The 17,969-nt window shown below is 33.3% G+C and overlaps 1 protein-coding gene across 1 annotated transcript; it reads right to left on the reverse strand.

Moving 5' to 3' along the window:
* Nucleotides 1–8,701: 8,701 nt before the first annotated feature.
* LOC133682761 (G-type lectin S-receptor-like serine/threonine-protein kinase RLK1) lies at nt 8,702–11,196 on the reverse strand. The gene has a single exon (XM_062106279.1). The coding sequence runs from the start codon at nt 11,194–11,196 to the stop codon at nt 8,770–8,772; it is 2,427 nt and encodes an 808-aa protein (XP_061962263.1). The 3' UTR covers nt 8,702–8,769.
* Between the last annotated feature and the right edge of the window lie 6,773 nt (nt 11,197–17,969).

Consider the following 17,969-nt stretch of genomic DNA (forward strand, 5'->3'; position numbering starts at 1 on the left):
TTTTTTATATGATAACTTGAGGGACCTGCCATTTCTACACACTTCTATATCTGTCTAATGTAAGGGTTGAGTAGAAATGAGGGGAAGGAAGAGAAGATTTTATAGATGAGGATTGAAAATGCAATCATATCACCTAGATGTAGGCTAGTTGGAGTCTCTCTCTCTCTCTCTCTCTCTCTCTCTCTCTCTTTTTATGTATTTATTTATTTTGAAAAAGCATGTGTATGTACAAACAGTTGTGATTGTGGCTCACATCTTCCCTTGGTTTTACGTCCAAGAACGACTTAAACGCCCTCTATGGGTCGAGGATAGGCTTCCCATCCAGTTTTCTTAAAAACTGGCAAACAGGGTCTTTTTTAGTCAGATTCCCAAAACTATATCGAGCATGTTCTTTATAGAATTGTGGCCATAAATCATGAATTGCACGATGCACATCTCCACTAGGATGCGTCTCAAGAGTCAATAAAAGATTATCTAAAGACCCCTTACTCAGGCCATCCTTAATGAATTGTATTTTATCTTCACGGTTTATAGATACCATTCCTAAAGAACGACATGTTGCATTACAAGTCCATCTGGCACATCTGTGACAGACTTTCAGTCGTTTTGCACAACGTTTCTTTGCAAAAGTACTTTTACCTGTTCCAGGCATGTATGAGATGAAAGAATTGGAGGACTCACCTGATAATCGGACCTTTGCTTCAATCAGCCAACGAATATCTTCAGGAATTCCATGATTCATTAACAACCTCAATCTTGCACACCTAGCACAGTAAATTTTTGTAATCACATTCTGAGGCAGAGCGGGAAAGTACTTTTTTAATTTTTCAAGAGTGGTGTCCATTTTCAAATAAGAATTAGAGAAGAGAGTCAAAGAAGGGAGAAAGAACAAAGAATTGCACAAATATATACAGATATCAGTTATTATGGGAAACTGAAAGAACTGACTTAAGTCACGGAGTACCGTTATCCGCCTTTTGACCGGGGTTAGAGAAACTAGCAAAACAAAACATAAAACAATGTGAGAAAAAAAAAACAAAATAATCAACCTTTATCTACAGGATCATTCAAACCAATGGATTCATTTTCACTAGGAAAATTATCAAAGTAAGCTTTCAAACTATGTTCATTTACCTTAAAAACATTGTCATTCTTTGGATTCTCAATATCACAAGCCCTATATGGATACACATGTTTCACAATAAAAGGACCACTCCATTTTGATCTTAGTTTTTCAGGAGATAAATTGAGTCGAGAATTATAAAGCAAAACTTTTTGACCAGTATCAACTTTTTGACAACTTTCACAAGTTTTGCAGAATGCATATGTTTGAACATGGTGGGCCAATAAAATCCATTTTGAAAGATTTTCATAGTGGTTTTTTTTGACAAGAAATGACTCCCACATGCTTCAGAATGACAAAATTTAATTACACTACTTACCTCATTGTCTGCAATGCATCTTTGAAATATTTGATCAGGACAATGTTTGAATAAGTTAGGGTCATCCCAATAAAAGTTTCTCACTTCGTTCAAAAACTTTCCTTTATCTCCGGTACTCCAATGAGTTGGCAAATCTCCTGAGGCAAGGAAATTGATATTTTTAGCAAACCAAGGCATTGAACTAAGAGAAAGTAAGGATTTGTCAGGAAAGTAATCATCGGTTGGTGTGATGTCAGATATCGAATCTGTTGTCACTCTTGACAAAAGATTCGCATCAACATTTTCAATGCCTTTTTCATCCGTGATTTCTTCCTGAGAATAAGTCATTTGCAAATCTTCAAATTCATCAAACTCAGTATTATTCAAAGTAGATTCAAATTGATCATAAACCAATTCTTCAATAAAATCTACTTCTTGTAAATCATTATCATCTCCAGGTTGCTTGCAAATGTTGAAAATATTCATCTCCAATGTCATATTTCCAAAAGATAACTTCATCAGTCCATTCCTACAATTAATCAATGCATTAGAAGTTGCAAGAAATGGACGCCCTAAAATAACAGGAAATGAATTACATGCTTCAACAGGTTGTGTGTCCAAGACAATAAAATCCACAGGATAAATGAATTTATCAACTTGTACTAACACATCTTTAACTATTCATCTAGACACTTTTACAGATCTATCGGCAAGTAAAAGAGTTATAGAAGTTGGTTTTAACTCACCTAGATTGAGACTTTGAAAAACTGAATATGGAAGTAAATTCACACTAGCTCTAAGATCAAGTAAGGCTCTTTCAATTTTATGTTCTCCAATAAAGCAAGAAATTATAGGACAACCAGGGTCTTTATATTTCAAAGCATTATTGTTCTGAAGAATGACACTTACTTGTTCGGCTAAGAAGGCTTTTTTTTCACATTCAGTTTTCTCTTCACAGTGCACAGATCTTTCAAAATTTTAGCATAAGAAGGAACCTGTTTAATAGCATCCAGCAAAGGTATTTGATCCTTACCTGTTTGAAAGTTTCAAAGATTTCAGAGTTGACTTTCCTTTGTTTGGCCATGGCATGAGGAAATGGAAGTGCTGGCGGGGAATCAGTCTTTTCTTTGTAATGATCAGATTCAACCCCTTCCTTACCCTTAGAGATTGACTCATCATCATTCTCACAAGGTTCAAGAATGGGTTTTTCAATAACCTTACCACTGCGAAGAGTGATGACTGATTTAGCTTGATCCATGTGTTGGCTTCCAGAACTACTTGCATTCACATTGTATTGCCCCTTTGGATTTTGTTATGGTTGAGATGGAAACTTACCTTTCTCTTGAAAACTGAGAGCAGATATCAATTTTGTAAGAGTATCTTTAAAATCTGTCATGCTTTGAGCAAGTTGAGTGTTGATCGTCTCTTGCTTTTCAATGAATGCATGTAATGTTTCCTCAAGATTTCTTCTAGGAGGTGGAGCATAAGGAGGTGCATATCCATGAGAATTTGGGAAATTATGGTGTGCTTAAAACGATGGCTGTGAAGTTTGTGCATTATTGTTATCACTCTTCCAATTGAAATTTGAGTGATTTCTCCAACCAGGATTGTATGTTTGCGAGTATGGGTTATGATTGGGCCTTTGGAAACTGTTTAAAGCATGGGCTTCTTCATTGAGACATTCCTTAAAAGAAGGCAAAGTTGGACAATCATTGGTTGAATGTTCATTGGTTTCACAGATTTGACACATAATATCTTGAACAGATTTTAGTTGACCACTCTTTTTTAATTCTAGTGCCTCAACTTTTCTAGCTAAAGATGCAAACTTGGCTTGGAGGTCATGATCTTCCCTAAGATTGTACATACCTCCACTAGATGTATAAGGTTGGGTTTTACTTGGTGCCTCATAAGTTCCTGTAGTGTCCTAATTTTGCACATTTTCAGCTAGCAAGTCTAGGTATTCCATTGCTTCATTAGGGTCTTTATTCTCAAAAGTTCCATTGCACATCAATTCAACCATTTGCCTATCTCTAGGAGTTAACCCTTCATAAAAATGTGACAGCAATCTCTATATTTTAAAACCGTGATGAGGGCAAGTATTAAGCAAGTCTCGATACCTATCCCAACATTGGCAAAATGTTTCTCCTAGTTTTTGAGTGAAAATGATGTTTGTCTTTTGAAAGAGTTTGTCCCGTGGGACGGAAAAAATTTCTTTAAAAATTATTGTTGCATTTCATCCCAAGCACGAATGAATCCAGGTCTCAAATTTTGTAGCCATGTTTTAGCTTTATCTTTTAATGAAAAAGGAAAAAGCTTTAACCTGATGGTGTTCATGCTACAATTTGAGTCATTATAGGTGTTACAGACCTCCTCAAATTCCTTTAAATGCAAGTTTGGATTTTCTAAATCTAAACCATGAAAAGAAGGTAAAAGTTGAATAATATCTAGCTTAAAATTAAAATGAGATGCATCAAGTGGAAAAACTATGCATGAGGGTGCACTTGTTCTTGTGGGATTCATGTGGTCTCTAAGTGTTCTACCCCGAATATTCTCATTATTCTCATTATGAAGCGATTGGTTATCTTCTTCGGTCATATTTTCTGAAAATGATGAGGATACCCTACAAAGTCTACCACTTAATGTACGTGACCAGACTCTCATGCACGTGTAAAAAGAGAATAAAAAGAAGAAGAAAACAAAACAAAAAATAAACAAAGTTAGATACAAGAAAAGAGAAAAGAGAAAATAAAATAAATACTATAATTTGTACAAGAATTTACCTCCTCGGCAACGGCGCCAAAAACTTGACACGGCTAAAAGATTGATGTATTTTCTCAAGTGTAGGAGTGTCGAAGTAATAAATAACCTAGCAAGACCGGGGTCGAACCACAAGGAGGTTAATTGTATAAATTATAAACAACAATAATACAACAACAATATTAACAACAATAACAATGACAATAATAATAATAATAATAATAATAATAATACTAGTAGTACTAGTAGTAATAGTAATAATAATAATAATACCAATAATACTATTAATAATGATAATAATAAAGATGATGAAGAAGAAGTTGATGAGAACTTTGAGATGGAAGATTAACGTAAGGATTAAACAATGATAACAACAAATGTCAAGGTTAGAGGATCTACTAATGGTATTTCAAACAAGTATAGTATAAACTCTTATTATTCAATTGGAAACCACACACAAAGGAGGTTCCAATCAGATTATAAATTGTTAACATGATTACATTAGTTATCTTATTCGAATAATGCTAATACTTGTAAATGTTGTCAGGCATTCATGATTATAACTTATGTTAACAACAAATCAAGTTCCTTTCATAGCTCAGGTGTCGGTTATACCATACAATATGGGCTATGAAAGTGCCAAGTATTTATTGTACCAAGTGTTATACAACATAAATCTAGATTAACCATTTAACAAGCAAAGTATTAAAAGTGAACAAGATAACAAATATATAGCATATTAGTATTAAACATTAAGGCCCATGTTAAGTTTATATTATACTTATTCTTACACCATTAGTGTACCCTTTTCACCTTGACATAATTAACTTAGTTAAACATAATGAAAGAAAGAAACATAAAGAAACAAGATAAGAACATAATTGAGAAAGAAGTTAACCAAGTAAAGAACAGGAAATGAAAGGCATAAACAAGAAATTAATATAAACAAAACTTAAGTATTACAAAAGAGAGAGTAAGAGCATGATCTTGATCCGAACACCAAGATGCCTAAATACATAGCAAATGCCTCCTTTTATAGACCAAAATTCAGAACTATTGATTTGTTGACTAATTGATGAGTGGGTGGCCACATCTTGATTTAGTGACAATCCTTATCTTCTTGTCTGCCAAAAACATCATTGATAATGTCATAATTTGAAAGACTTCAATCATGAAAGTTCTAGGAAATTGTCTCATCTTTTCAGGGTAAAAATTTGAGATCGTTTGGCCTTCTAGAACTCAAGATATGGGCTGAACACGGAACAGTGTCTGAGTTGCAGGACAGATTCGGACATCTTCGTTGTTGCTAAAATTTGGACTTGAAAACAGCCTTTTTAAATCTTGGGCTCCACATGAAAGTTATAGGCCTATGTCTTATCTTTCCATCCATATAAAATGGACCTAAATCGAAGATCTACAGCTCTAGATATGACCCAATTACCGAATAGTGTTCCAGTTTGGACTGCACCAGCATCTCTTTTCTAAGTTTGGCAATCTCTTTGTCCTTTCAATTTCAGTACTTCAACTTATCAATCAATTATTTTATTTATGTGATAGGCTTGCATTTAAGATGAACATTTACCATAAATTAAAGGTATCTTATATAATTAGATATGTTATTATAAAACATGCTTTAGTTAAGGAGTTATTGATTCTTCAAGTGCAAAATGATGATATAAAACCTTGATAAAAATGCACTTTTAAATACTAATCAAGGGACTCTCGGGAATGTCATTTTGTCAAGTCTCTCTGGATAATATAATCGTCTACAAGCTCTTGATGCAATCAGTGGCCATGACACTAGGGCATTGTGTGTTACTGAAGGTATCAAGACTTATTGGGGTGGCAAGGTCTGATTTTGCCATTGGGCTGCCATCAAAGTATGAGTAAGGAGTTGTACCTAATTAGTGAGTTGTTGAAGGTCTAGTTAGGTAGAAGTGCATGTGGTAACGGGTAAATTTATTATATGTCCTGACCTAGGTGTGTCTTGATAATTGTATGTCATGAAATGACTTGGAAATATCAAAAACAAGTTTTAGAACCTAATGGCTTTTTTTATTATCAATTTTTCATGAACGACATTAATAATGATGTCCCTAAATATCCAAGTAATTTAGGAATAAAACTTATGTATTAGATAATCAGTTCATCTCTTAATTCAAGCAATCTAATCTATTCTCCCTAACCAAGATGTTTGGTGGCTTGATATGGAAAGCTCAAGTGATTGGTAGTTGGTAGCTTATGGTGTCTGGTAAGCCAATGTGACTGGTAGATGGTACTTGCAAAAGGTTCCCTTTAATGGATGTGGGGACTCTTAAGTCATTAACTTTATAGAAAGAAAGTGCAATTATATATATTTTAAAGAGAAAGACTTCGAAAATATATATGCTAAAAATGTTAAGAATGAAGAGATTATGAGCCTTTAGTTTGAATTATTCATGGTGTATGTAATATCCCACATCGGCGGGTGAGGGAGTGGTAGCTGGCCTTATTAAGAGTGCTAGTTGCCAACTTGTCATACGCGTTTTGGGGCGTCAGGCTCAGAAGTGGGCTCGCGTCACCAAGAACAAAACCGTGAGGGCGTTAAGGCCTCAAGCAAACAATATATGGCAAGTTAGGCAGGGCTGTTACATTTGGTATCAGAGCCGACCTCACTAGTTGTCCGGTTGTGCCGACGGGGTCGTTGGGCTCCTTAAAGGGGGTGGATTGTAATATCCCACATCGGTGGGTGAGGGAGTGGTAGCTGACCTTATTAAGAGTGCTGGTTGCCAACTTGTGATACGCGTTTCGGGTATCAGGCTCAGAAGTGAGCTCGTGTCACCAGGAACAAAACCGTGAGGGCGTTGAGGCCCAAAGCGGACAATATATGGCAGGTTGGGCCGGACTATTACAGACTTACAGTGTATAGTTCATGAGTCTTGTTTTTTTTTTTTTGTAGAGAGAATGAGCTAAAATATAATTTCATCATTGTGATATTTTGAGTTATATTCTACTCAAAATAATACGTTAAATTTAATATGTATATTGATTAGTTGTTAAAAGTGGTTAATGTTAAATTTATGCTTATAATATTGAGTCAAGTGTTTTCATGTCTTCTTTTATGAAAAATAAAGATAAGAATTAATGTGTTCTTAGATAGCGTGTGAATTGACCAAAATCTGATAATAAGATCTAGAAATCGACAAGAGGCTGGAGAAGACTATGAGAAATAATGAATCATTCCGTTAATTTTTTCAGACTCAAGTGTTTTGGTTTTTATCCAAGCCTAGTAGTGGTTGGCTTGGTTCCGAGCCTATATATTTAATTTTCTTTAATTTACTCATTTTCAAATATTTTTTAAGGATATAAATGAGTTAAAAGTTTGGTTTTTTCTTTTCATCAAAATTAATATGAAAAAAATATTTGTTTAAAATAAACAATAAATTATTTTATACAATTTTTTAATAGTTTGTAACAATTAAAAAAATAAATTAATTTTTATATAAATTAAATAAGATTATTAATGAAAAATGATTTTTATTAAGAGATATAAGAAGAATTTATTTTTTTTTACCAAATGATTGAGTTTTTTTTAACAAACTAAATGGATATCATTATTAAAAATGAATATAATTATTAAAACATATATAATGTAATGAAGTGAAAATTGGCCATTGGTCATGCTCTTCATGGAATTGGATTTAACGATGAAGAAGTGGAGAGTGAAAGATAATCAAAATTATGAAATTATTATCTTAACTTTTTAAAGATTTTAAATTAGTGTGGATGCAAATATTTTATTTAATATATAATTGAATTGATTATTTATTTTATTATTGAGTAAATCATTGTTTAATTATATTATCTTCTTAGCAATGAATTATCTTTTTTACAATGATTACAAATACTTTATTAACATGATTTTGATGAGCGAGAAATTATCATTTTAAATTAGTTAAAAAAATAAATTTATTATAAATAAAAATAAAAATAATAATGTTTATTTATTATTTTAAACATGTTAAAATTGATTTTTATGCATGTTATGTTATTATGTCTTGTTCTTTGTCAACTAAATAAAAAATATATATAAATATTTATCATATCTTATAATCATTACCAAACACAACTCCGTATCTTTCATCTGGTCTCTTTCTTCCCAATTATTTCCATCTCTCCCGTAATAAAAGAGACAGAATATTAACTCAAAAAGAGACGGAGACAAAAATCTCCGCAACACAACATCCCAGGATACTTCAACAAATGCTAGTACCTTAAGGACTTGTATTTTTTTTCCTGCAATTCAAGGACTTGGTCTTTTTCTTTGCTGCAATCCTGTTTAGGCCTCCACTTTTAAGATTCTACTTTGCTGGAAATCCACATATAGTTTTTCCTTACACTGAAATATTAGGAAAACTTGTTTGCATTTTCTTGGAATCTATCAACAGCTTGTTGAGAGTCTTTTAAAACACTGAAACCACATACATTCTAATTTTGATGCAAAAAGGCAACAAATTGAAATTACAAATACGTTGTCCGATTATTATTGATTGACTACTGAAGAAAACTGCTGCCATGGAAAATATTTTTTCCGAACAATAAAGCTTGGTTTTCAGCTTATTATGCCACTGAATGAACATGGACATGGTGGGATGGCAACTTGAACAATTCCTTCCAGCATCAGCATAACCTTTTTCATGGTAGGCCTCAGAGAGGGGTCTTCCTGGATGCACCAAAGGGCAATCATCACATATTTCTCTAGTCTTTTCATATCACTTGTGGCCTCTGGATCATCATCAACTAAAGCATCAAGTGTGCCTCTGCTAAAGCAATCATAAGCCCAGTCTGTCAGAATTTCTCTATCATTCTCGCCTGTTTCAATACCAACACTTCTTCGGCAAGAAATGATCTCGAGCAGCATGACTCCAAAACTGTACACGTCAACCTTTACAGTGATTGGTTTAGAACTGAACCATTCAGGTGCAACATACCCTTTTGTGCCTCTAATGTTGGTTTTTGTATGTGTCTGATTGATCATCAAAAGCTTTGCCAACCCAAAGTCAGAAATTCGAGCATTGTAGGAGCCATCAAGAAGTATGTTTTGTGGCTTTATGTCGCAGTGGATGATTTGGGTGCTGCATTCTTCATGCAAGTACAAGAGGCCTTTCCCAGTCCCCAAGGCGATTTGAGTCCTCTGGTACCAGCTGGGTTTCAAGTCCCCAAAGAGTAAGCTTGCCAAAGTACCATTGCTCAAGAACTCATAAACCAGCAACCTGTTCTGTCCTTCATTACAATACCCTAGCAGTCGAACAAGATTCTTGTGATGTGTTTGGCCAATCACTTTGACTTCAGTTTTGAATTCCTCGTCGCCGTCTTTAACTAATCTGTCTAACTTCTTGACTGCAATGGAAATAGGGACTGTCGAACCAGTTTCTATTACCCCTTTATAGACAATTCCGAAAGATCCTCTTCCCAGCTCTTCATTGAATCCATTTGTAGCATCCTCTAGCTCTTTGTAGGTTAAACACCGCAAATTCATTCCCATGGAACTTTCTTGTTGGTGATTTTCTTTGTGCTTCTTGTGATAGAAGAAAGGACCTGAACATAAGAGGCCAACCAATACGAAGACGACAATCACCGAGCCACCTAAAAGCACCGACACGATAACGATCAAACTGTCCTGGTTTTTCTCTGCTTTTGGAGGCGGACAAAGAGGGTTCTGCAATGTGGAATTAGCTCTCCTTACTTTAAGAAAAGCAGTACCTGTAACATCACGATCTTCTTTCCCACTGCCGAGAGGTAACATCTTCTTCCAACAGTCATTGCCATTTGACACAGCCACAGCACAGAAACAATCCTGCAGGCAAGACATTCTGCAGTTTTCTACACTATAAGGTTTAAAAATCTCATAACTAGTTGATAGCCAGTCGGTGTGTGGAAGGTCCACCAAAGTGTATAAATCTTCCTGAGGACTCTGCCCATCTTCTTCACAGCCTAGAATGAAATCAGGTTTGCAGCTTCCATATTTATCATCTGGATCGACTAATGAGTAGCCACGTGGGCATTCACATGTTGGCCTTTCATCACTCTTGAGTTTGCAGAGATTGTTGAAGCCGCAAATCCCACTTCCATGTACTCCGGGGGTGTCAAAACAAATGTTTCTCGGTATGGTCTTAATGACTGTCCAGGTCTCATTACTCAAGGAATTCTTTGGATGACGAGATATTGTGAAGACTCCATCAAAATTGAGGGTTGCTTTGTGATAATAACCCGTTACTGGAACCATCTCATGTGGTGTAAGATTGAACCTTTCATCATTTCTTTTTCGTACATACAAGTAGCCTAACTCATCAAAGACCACTTGGATACCAGCATTTGATGGATTTTCAGCGTCATGAGTACCTGTGGTATAGTACGGATCATATTGGTATTTGGTGGGCAGGTTTATTGGATTGAGGACTGCACTTCCATTTCTTTGCAAACGGAACTGGAACCTTCCTTGAGAAAAGTTGGTTTCTGATTTCCTAGAAGAAAGCATCCCTTCTATCTCCATTGTCTGAGTAGGCAACAAAGTGTCAGTAGGATAGCTAAAGCTCTGCCATACCGCTTGAGATCCAGAGCTTACATTGAAAAGCACAAAGTTGCCTGTATCATTCATTACACCATGGGCGACTGTGCCTACACTGAAACCTGATCTCCATATCTCTGAGTCTCGAGGATCTTTAAGCACTAGCCCACGGTCTGCAGTTAGCTCAACCTTCGATCCTCTCGGTGCAGGATTTCCTCCGTTAGCATACCAAACTACGGTTCTGTCAGGAATTTTATAATACCATATGGCAAGCAAGAAGAAATCATCATTCTCGCTTATTTGGCGGAATCCAAATGCAAAATCATTGGAAGGAGAAAGCCATGGAGGATTCTGACCCATGGCAGTGAGGGATTCGCCCACATTAACAGTACCGCTCGTTTGACAGATGACAGAATGCAGGGACACGAGGAAGTAGAACTGAAGACATGAGAAGGCAAATTTAGAGTCCATTGCTAGTAACAATTGGATGGATTTAGCTGAATGAACAAGAAACTTGGTAATATATACATATAGGAGTGAGGCTAGTTCCGCGTAATGGAAATTAGACGTTTACGATTCCAAGCTGCTAAGATTTCTAGTCACCAAAACTTGATCAACACTCTAGACCTGTTTTGGAAATTAGAAAGAAGTTGGTCATACTTTTTCCACAAGGGTTTTGAAATTGCACGCCTCATTGTTTCTAACCCTAACCTAGCAAAGCCTGATGCGCTGTTCTGTCCCTTAGGAGTAGAGGCTACTTGATTTAAGCTATGATCAATGCATCTCATTCTCATAGATCAGAAGGAAAATTGCAGCTGTCTTGGAGAATAATGTATAACGAAAAATAATAATTGAAAGGAAAGCAGAATGTATTAAAAAAATTGTGTTTCTATTAGGTATATGGTGTGAATTGTATCAAAGTCTCAACGAAAGGTTTCATAACCCAAATTTTGACGCTAAATTCCAAAAAATTTTAAAACAATCCAAAAAATGCATAAAATTCCAAAGTAACATGTTTTTAGCCAAAGGCGAGTATGGAAATTAGCCAAAAAAGGATTTCGACTTCTTTAAAAAAAATAATAAAGATAACCATATGCATTCTAAGATATGCCATTCAGATTCCAAGATGCTTAGTTAGGATCAACAAAACTTTTAAAGTGTTACAAGTTAAGAGATTAATACAAGTTCTGCAGATTTAACAGTACATATTTTCTTAGTGAGTCTTGGTGGACTTGGTGATCTTGCTTGTTCACTAGCAAGACATTAATTCTGTCAAGATTCTAACAGAGACGACAACCTTCCAATGAACCATATTTATTACTTCCATGAATTTTCGAGTATTACACATTTTTCCAGAGAGTATAAAGGATGAATACATGATTTTTAATACCTTTTATAAGACAGCTAAACTCACTTTTCATGCATCAAACCCGCGTTTTGGAAATTCTACTAGCATAGTTAATTAATTGGCCAACGATCGATGGGCATGCCTTTAAATTCTTAAAGTTTTATAAGTTGGAGATGATTGCGGAAACACTTGTTAGAGGGATGGAACTTCACGTTGCTTGGGTCAGTTTCTGTGTGTGGAAAGACATGGAGTCATCTCCTTGCTGAAAAATGAAAAGGGAATGGTCTGATGTTAATTTCTATATATTTAGGGTAGAAATTTCTTTCGTTCTTTGAAACATGGAAGCTTCATTGTGTCCTTTTCCATGTGAGAGAAACGGAGAACCATATTTAAATGACATATTGACATAGAATAATCAAACCCGCGTTTTGGAAATTCTACTAGCACAGCTAATTGGCCTTTAAATTAGGCCCAGAAAATTTTCTATTTTTCAGTTTTAGTTTATTTTTCCTTTTTAATTTTGGAATTTAACACTTTTGTTTTTTCTATCTAATTGGGATCTTGATTTACTTTCTTGTAATGGCCGGTTTTATACTTATTTAAACAGTAAAAGTCCTTATGTTCAGGGGATTTTTTTGGCAGAATAATCATTTAAACAAGAATAGAACCGCTAGGGTTCTTGTTTGACCCTTCTCGCGATTTCTTGTTATCTTCTTGTTCTTTTGATTCGTAATCTGACTAAAAGTTATGCTTCGTCACCAAAACTGAATCAACACTCCAGACATATTATGGAAATTAAACAAAAGGTGATTTTACTATTTACCATAGCAAGACTTTTCAACCACCCATTATGGGAGTAGTGTCCTGTCATTCTGCTTGGGGACGATCCTTTCAATACAACAGTCAAAGATCGGTTGGAGCATTCATTTGGAAAAAGTAGAATGAATCCTCGAGTAGACAATGTCTATCCACAAATCTACAAAATGCCCTCCAACTATACAAGTTGTTTCGATTTTGCTACAAAATAATTTTTTGCATCAATTTTACTCTCAAACCTTTAAAAAATCTTAATAAAAAATTTCCATCTGTTTTAAAGTTTTGTCATTCATATTTTCATCCACCTTTAAAGATTATCAATTACGAACTTTCGTGATCTGTTTTTAAAGTTTTTCATCAATATTTTCATCTAAATTATATTTTTATTGTAAGAAACAATGTCATTTTATAAGAAATTTAACACTTTCCCTGTTACGTGATTCATATAAAAGTTCCCAGTTGAGAAATCAAGATTTGAGAATAAAATGGTTACAAACGATGAATTGAATTGGTTAAAGAACATTCCAACGTTGTACAGTGTTGGAAAAGTCTTGCCTGAAATTTAACCCAGTTTAAGGTTCAGTTTCTGAAAATATCATCATGCATACAGCTGTAAGAACAGGATCCTGATGAAGTGACATTGAAGGGAAGTGAAATGGAAACAGGTTAATTACGACTTCAGCACTCTCATTTCTGAATTTGAAAAGTCTTTTACGTTGAACATGATAGAAAATGAGAGGTCTAAACGTTTGTAGAGCCTGTGACAGTGAAAATTTAGCTTCAGTGACAAATAATTGAATGAAGTGATGCTGATGAGTTCTACATTTATCAGCTATATTCGTATTCTGATAGAACCGCATTCAAAAGATTCATGGGAATATCCATTCCTATATTTCATTATTTAGGGTGTTTAGAAGTGCATTTGTACCTGTTTTTTGTGTTTTTTAAAAGTGTTTTTTTAAAAAAACAAATACATCAAATTTATATTTGTTTTTAGTGTTTTCTGATGGTTTTGATGTTTTAATATAAAACAAACCTTAAAAATTTTATTTTAATATATTTTCAAGCGAAAAATTATTTTAAAAAACAATCTGCATCATAATCTCAACATACACTTATTCTTACATTTGGAAGTGTGGTTGCGGTTGCTTTTCAAAGTATTTTTTATGCCAAAATGCATCAAAATGATATATTTTTTTATTTTTTAAAATTTATTTTTAAGATTAGCGCATCAAAACGATTCAAAATATATATAAAAATAATTTTTTTTAAAAAAATAAAATATTTTAAAAATATAGATATAACCGTGTTTCTAAACGCTCACGTAGGGTTGCATTTACAAATATTGGTTCATTGTTTTACTTTTATTTATGCTATCAGGAGTAAGTGATTGGGTAGATTGAAAAATAATATTGCTATTACACTGTAAACACTACTAGGGGCTGGCGGAAAATTAGTTCATTGTTTTATTTTTGTTAGTGCTACCCATTGTAAGTGATTTGGTATATTTTAAAAATAATATTGCAATTACATTGCAAGCATTAGAAAGAGTTAGTGATTGAGTATATTTTAAAAATGATATTGCAATCACACTGTAATCATTAGAAAGCATGCCAAAAAATGATATTTTCCTCATCTAGTCTTTAAGTTTGTGTTATATCAATAAATTTGCAAGTTAATTCCTTTTATATATTGACTAGTATATTGGCACGTGTTCTGCCACCGGTTAATATTAATTTTTTTAAAAATATAAAAAATAATTAAGAGTGCGAAGAATTTTATAATAGTATTATTAAATCTAACCAAGTAGGTTAATTTTAAAACCTTCAGACTTAATTATTTGTCTAGCTCAAGTTTTTAATTAAATTATGTGAGAGCTGGCTCGACTTAAATCGATCGATCTTATAGGTCCAAATGCAATCTTGATGATTGATAAAAACATGATTTAGTTTTAGAAAAAACTTCAAGATGATAATTTTAAAAAATATATATTAAAACTGACAGATTGGATTAACCCTCCCCCGATCGAGGTCATACACTCTATTGGGTTTAATAACTTTTTTATATTTTTTATTATAATTATATGATAAAAACATATGCTCATAAAATTGAAGGGCAATCTAAAAATAGACACTTGCTCGAAACAATTATCCCTAGAAAGCAAACAAAAATTAATAATGTAGTTCATTTTCCAACCAATTTAATATTAAATGAGGAAATAAAAAAAGAAAAGAATAAATTAAAAACAATTAAAAGACTAAAAACAAAACAAAAAAAATCATATCGATGGGTAAACTTGTTAAACCTGTGAATCGGGTAAGTCGGGCTTATACACCAAACCTGTGAACTGGGTAAGTCGGGCTTATACACCAAACCTGTGAACTGGGTTATGGACTCCACTAAGATTATAATTTGTTTTTTTTAATTTATTTTTTATTTAACTACATGATAACAAAAATAAATGATTAGGAAATCAAAACCAACCCAATACCGAGGTTTTTTTAGATCATGATAACCTTATAAAATACAAAACAAAATTAATTATGAAACTGAATTCTCTATTAACCAGTGATAATGAAAATTTAACATTAGTGACAAATAATTGGGTGAAGTGATGCTGATGAGTTCTGCATTTATCATCTATATGATTATTTTGATAGAACCTCATCCAATAGATTCGTGAAATTTATAATGAATCCATAAATATGAAGTTGGGGTGCAATTATTAGCCTTTTCCAATCAGAATATTTACAATAATGGTTGAAAAAACACTTTTTATAGCTGAATGAACAGAAACTTGGTAATATATACATACTGAAAGGGTTGAAATTTTTTTTCCAAAGTATAGTCTGATTGCAGACTCCATTGTCAAAAGGTTACAACGGTAATTGCACAAACTATTGACAAAATGGTGCAACCCATGTGCTGCCATCATTAATGCAGCCACCATTGTTGAAGAAAAGCTGGAGCTGGTGGCACCATTCTTGTCTATAAATAGGCACCGAGAGAGAACAACAAAGTTTAAGAGAGTGAGAGTGCAGAATGTGAGAGAGCAAGAGAGAAAGAGGGGCTGCCAAGGGCAGCAACCCTGCTGCCTTGTGCAGCAGTGTGAGAGCAATGGGAGTAGAGTTTGAGTGAAGTGATCCTACTCCTTCATGTGTGTTGTAATCATTTCTCTATCTGTCTTTAATAATATTAATTTCTCCCGTGGATGTAGGCGGTTTGCCGAACCACGTTAAATATTGTGTTAGTGTGCTTAGTCTCCAATGGGCAACTATCAGTACACCAACGGTCCGCGTATAGGGGAGCAGGAATCCCCAACACTTGATTTAAGCTATGATCAATGCATCTCATTCTCATAGATCAGAAGAAAAATTGCAGTTGTCCTGGAGAATAATGTGTAACGAAAAAGAATAATTGAAAGGAAAGCAAAATGTACTAAAAAAATAGTGTTTTTATTAGGTATATGGTGTGAATTGTATCAGAGTTTCAACGAAAGATTTCTTAACCCAAATTTTGACGCTAAATTCCAAAAAATTTTAAAACAATCCAAAAAATGCATAAAATTCCAAAATAACATGTTTTTAGCCAAAGGCGAGTATGGAAATTAGCCAAAAAAGGCTTTCGACTTCTTTTAAAAAAATACTAATAAAGATAACCATACGCATTCTAAGATATGCCATTCAGATTCCAAGATGCTTAGTCAAGGATCAACAAAAAATTTAAAGTGTTATAAGTTAGAGATTAATACAGGTTCTGCAGATTTAACTGTACATATTTTCTTAGTGAGTCTTGGTCAACCTTGGTGATCTTGCTTGTTCATTAGCAAGAGATTAATTCTGTCAAGATTCTAACAGAGACGACAACCTTCCAACGAACCATATTGTTGCTTCCACGAAGTTTCAAGTATTGCACATATTTCCGGATGAATACATGATTTTTAATACCTTTTATAAGACATTTGTCATTGAAATAGACGTACAACAGAACCTGCTTTAATTTAACTATCCTTTTCCCTTCATTAAACAAAAAACTTATCTGAAATAGGAATTAGCTAAACTCACTTTTCATGCATCAAACCCGCGTTTTGGAAATTCTACTGGCATAGTTAATTAATTGGCCAACGATCGATGGGCATGCCTTTAAATTCTTAAAGTGTGTTATAAGGTGGAGATGATTGCGGAAACACTTGTTAGAGGGATGGAACTTCACGTTGCTTGGGTCAGTTTCTGTGTGTGGAAAGACATGGAGTCATCTCCTTGCTGAAAAATGAAAAGGGAATGGTCTAATGTTAATTTCTATATATACATTTAGGGTAGAATTAAATTTATTTCTTTCTTTGAAACATGGAAGCTTCAAAAACTTTAGAAATCATGTTTCATTGTGTCCTTTTCCATGTGAGAGAAAGGGAGACCAATATTTAAATGACATATTAACATAGAAGACTCTCATGATTACTTATGGTTGAATTAAATTTTACAAAAATCATCGTATTATTGATGTTTTTAATAATATATTTAGATAGCGGTTACTATTTCTTAATAAAAAAAGCAGAAAAAAAAGGACATAAATATGTTTTGTCGTTAAAACAAAGATAAAAATAGATTTTAATCTTTATCTTAGAAATGTTTTTTAGCCAATTTTTTTGTCTTTTTAAAAATTAAGTTAGATGTGACATAGACAAAATCAAGCCTATATATTTATTTATTTTTAATTTACTCATTATCAAATATTTTAAAATATTTTTTATGGATGTAAATGTATTAAAATTAAGTTTGGTTTTTTCATTTCATCAAAATTAATATGAAAAAAATATTTATTCAAAATAAACAATAAATTATTTTATACAATTTTTTATATTTCGTAATAATTAAAAAATAGATTAATTAGAGTAAGTTAATTTTTATATAAATTAAATAAAACAATTAATGAAAAATGAATATTTTTAATAAGAGTAAATTAATTTTTATATAAATTAATTAAAATTATTAATGACAAATGATTTTTATTAAGGGATATAAGTAGAGTTTTTTTTTGCCACATTAGTGAGTATTTTATTAACAAACTAAATGAATATCAT

The sequence above is a fragment of the Populus nigra genome, chromosome 1 (genome assembly GCF_951802175.1).
Source record: "Populus nigra chromosome 1, ddPopNigr1.1, whole genome shotgun sequence".
Classification (NCBI taxonomy): domain Eukaryota; kingdom Viridiplantae; phylum Streptophyta; class Magnoliopsida; order Malpighiales; family Salicaceae; genus Populus; species Populus nigra.

What these genes read in the sequence shown, in the direction of transcription:
- LOC133682761 (XM_062106279.1), bottom strand. Translation starts at nt 11,196, where the DNA reads ATGGACTCTAAATTTGCCTTCTCATGTCTTCAGTTCTACTTCCTCGTG.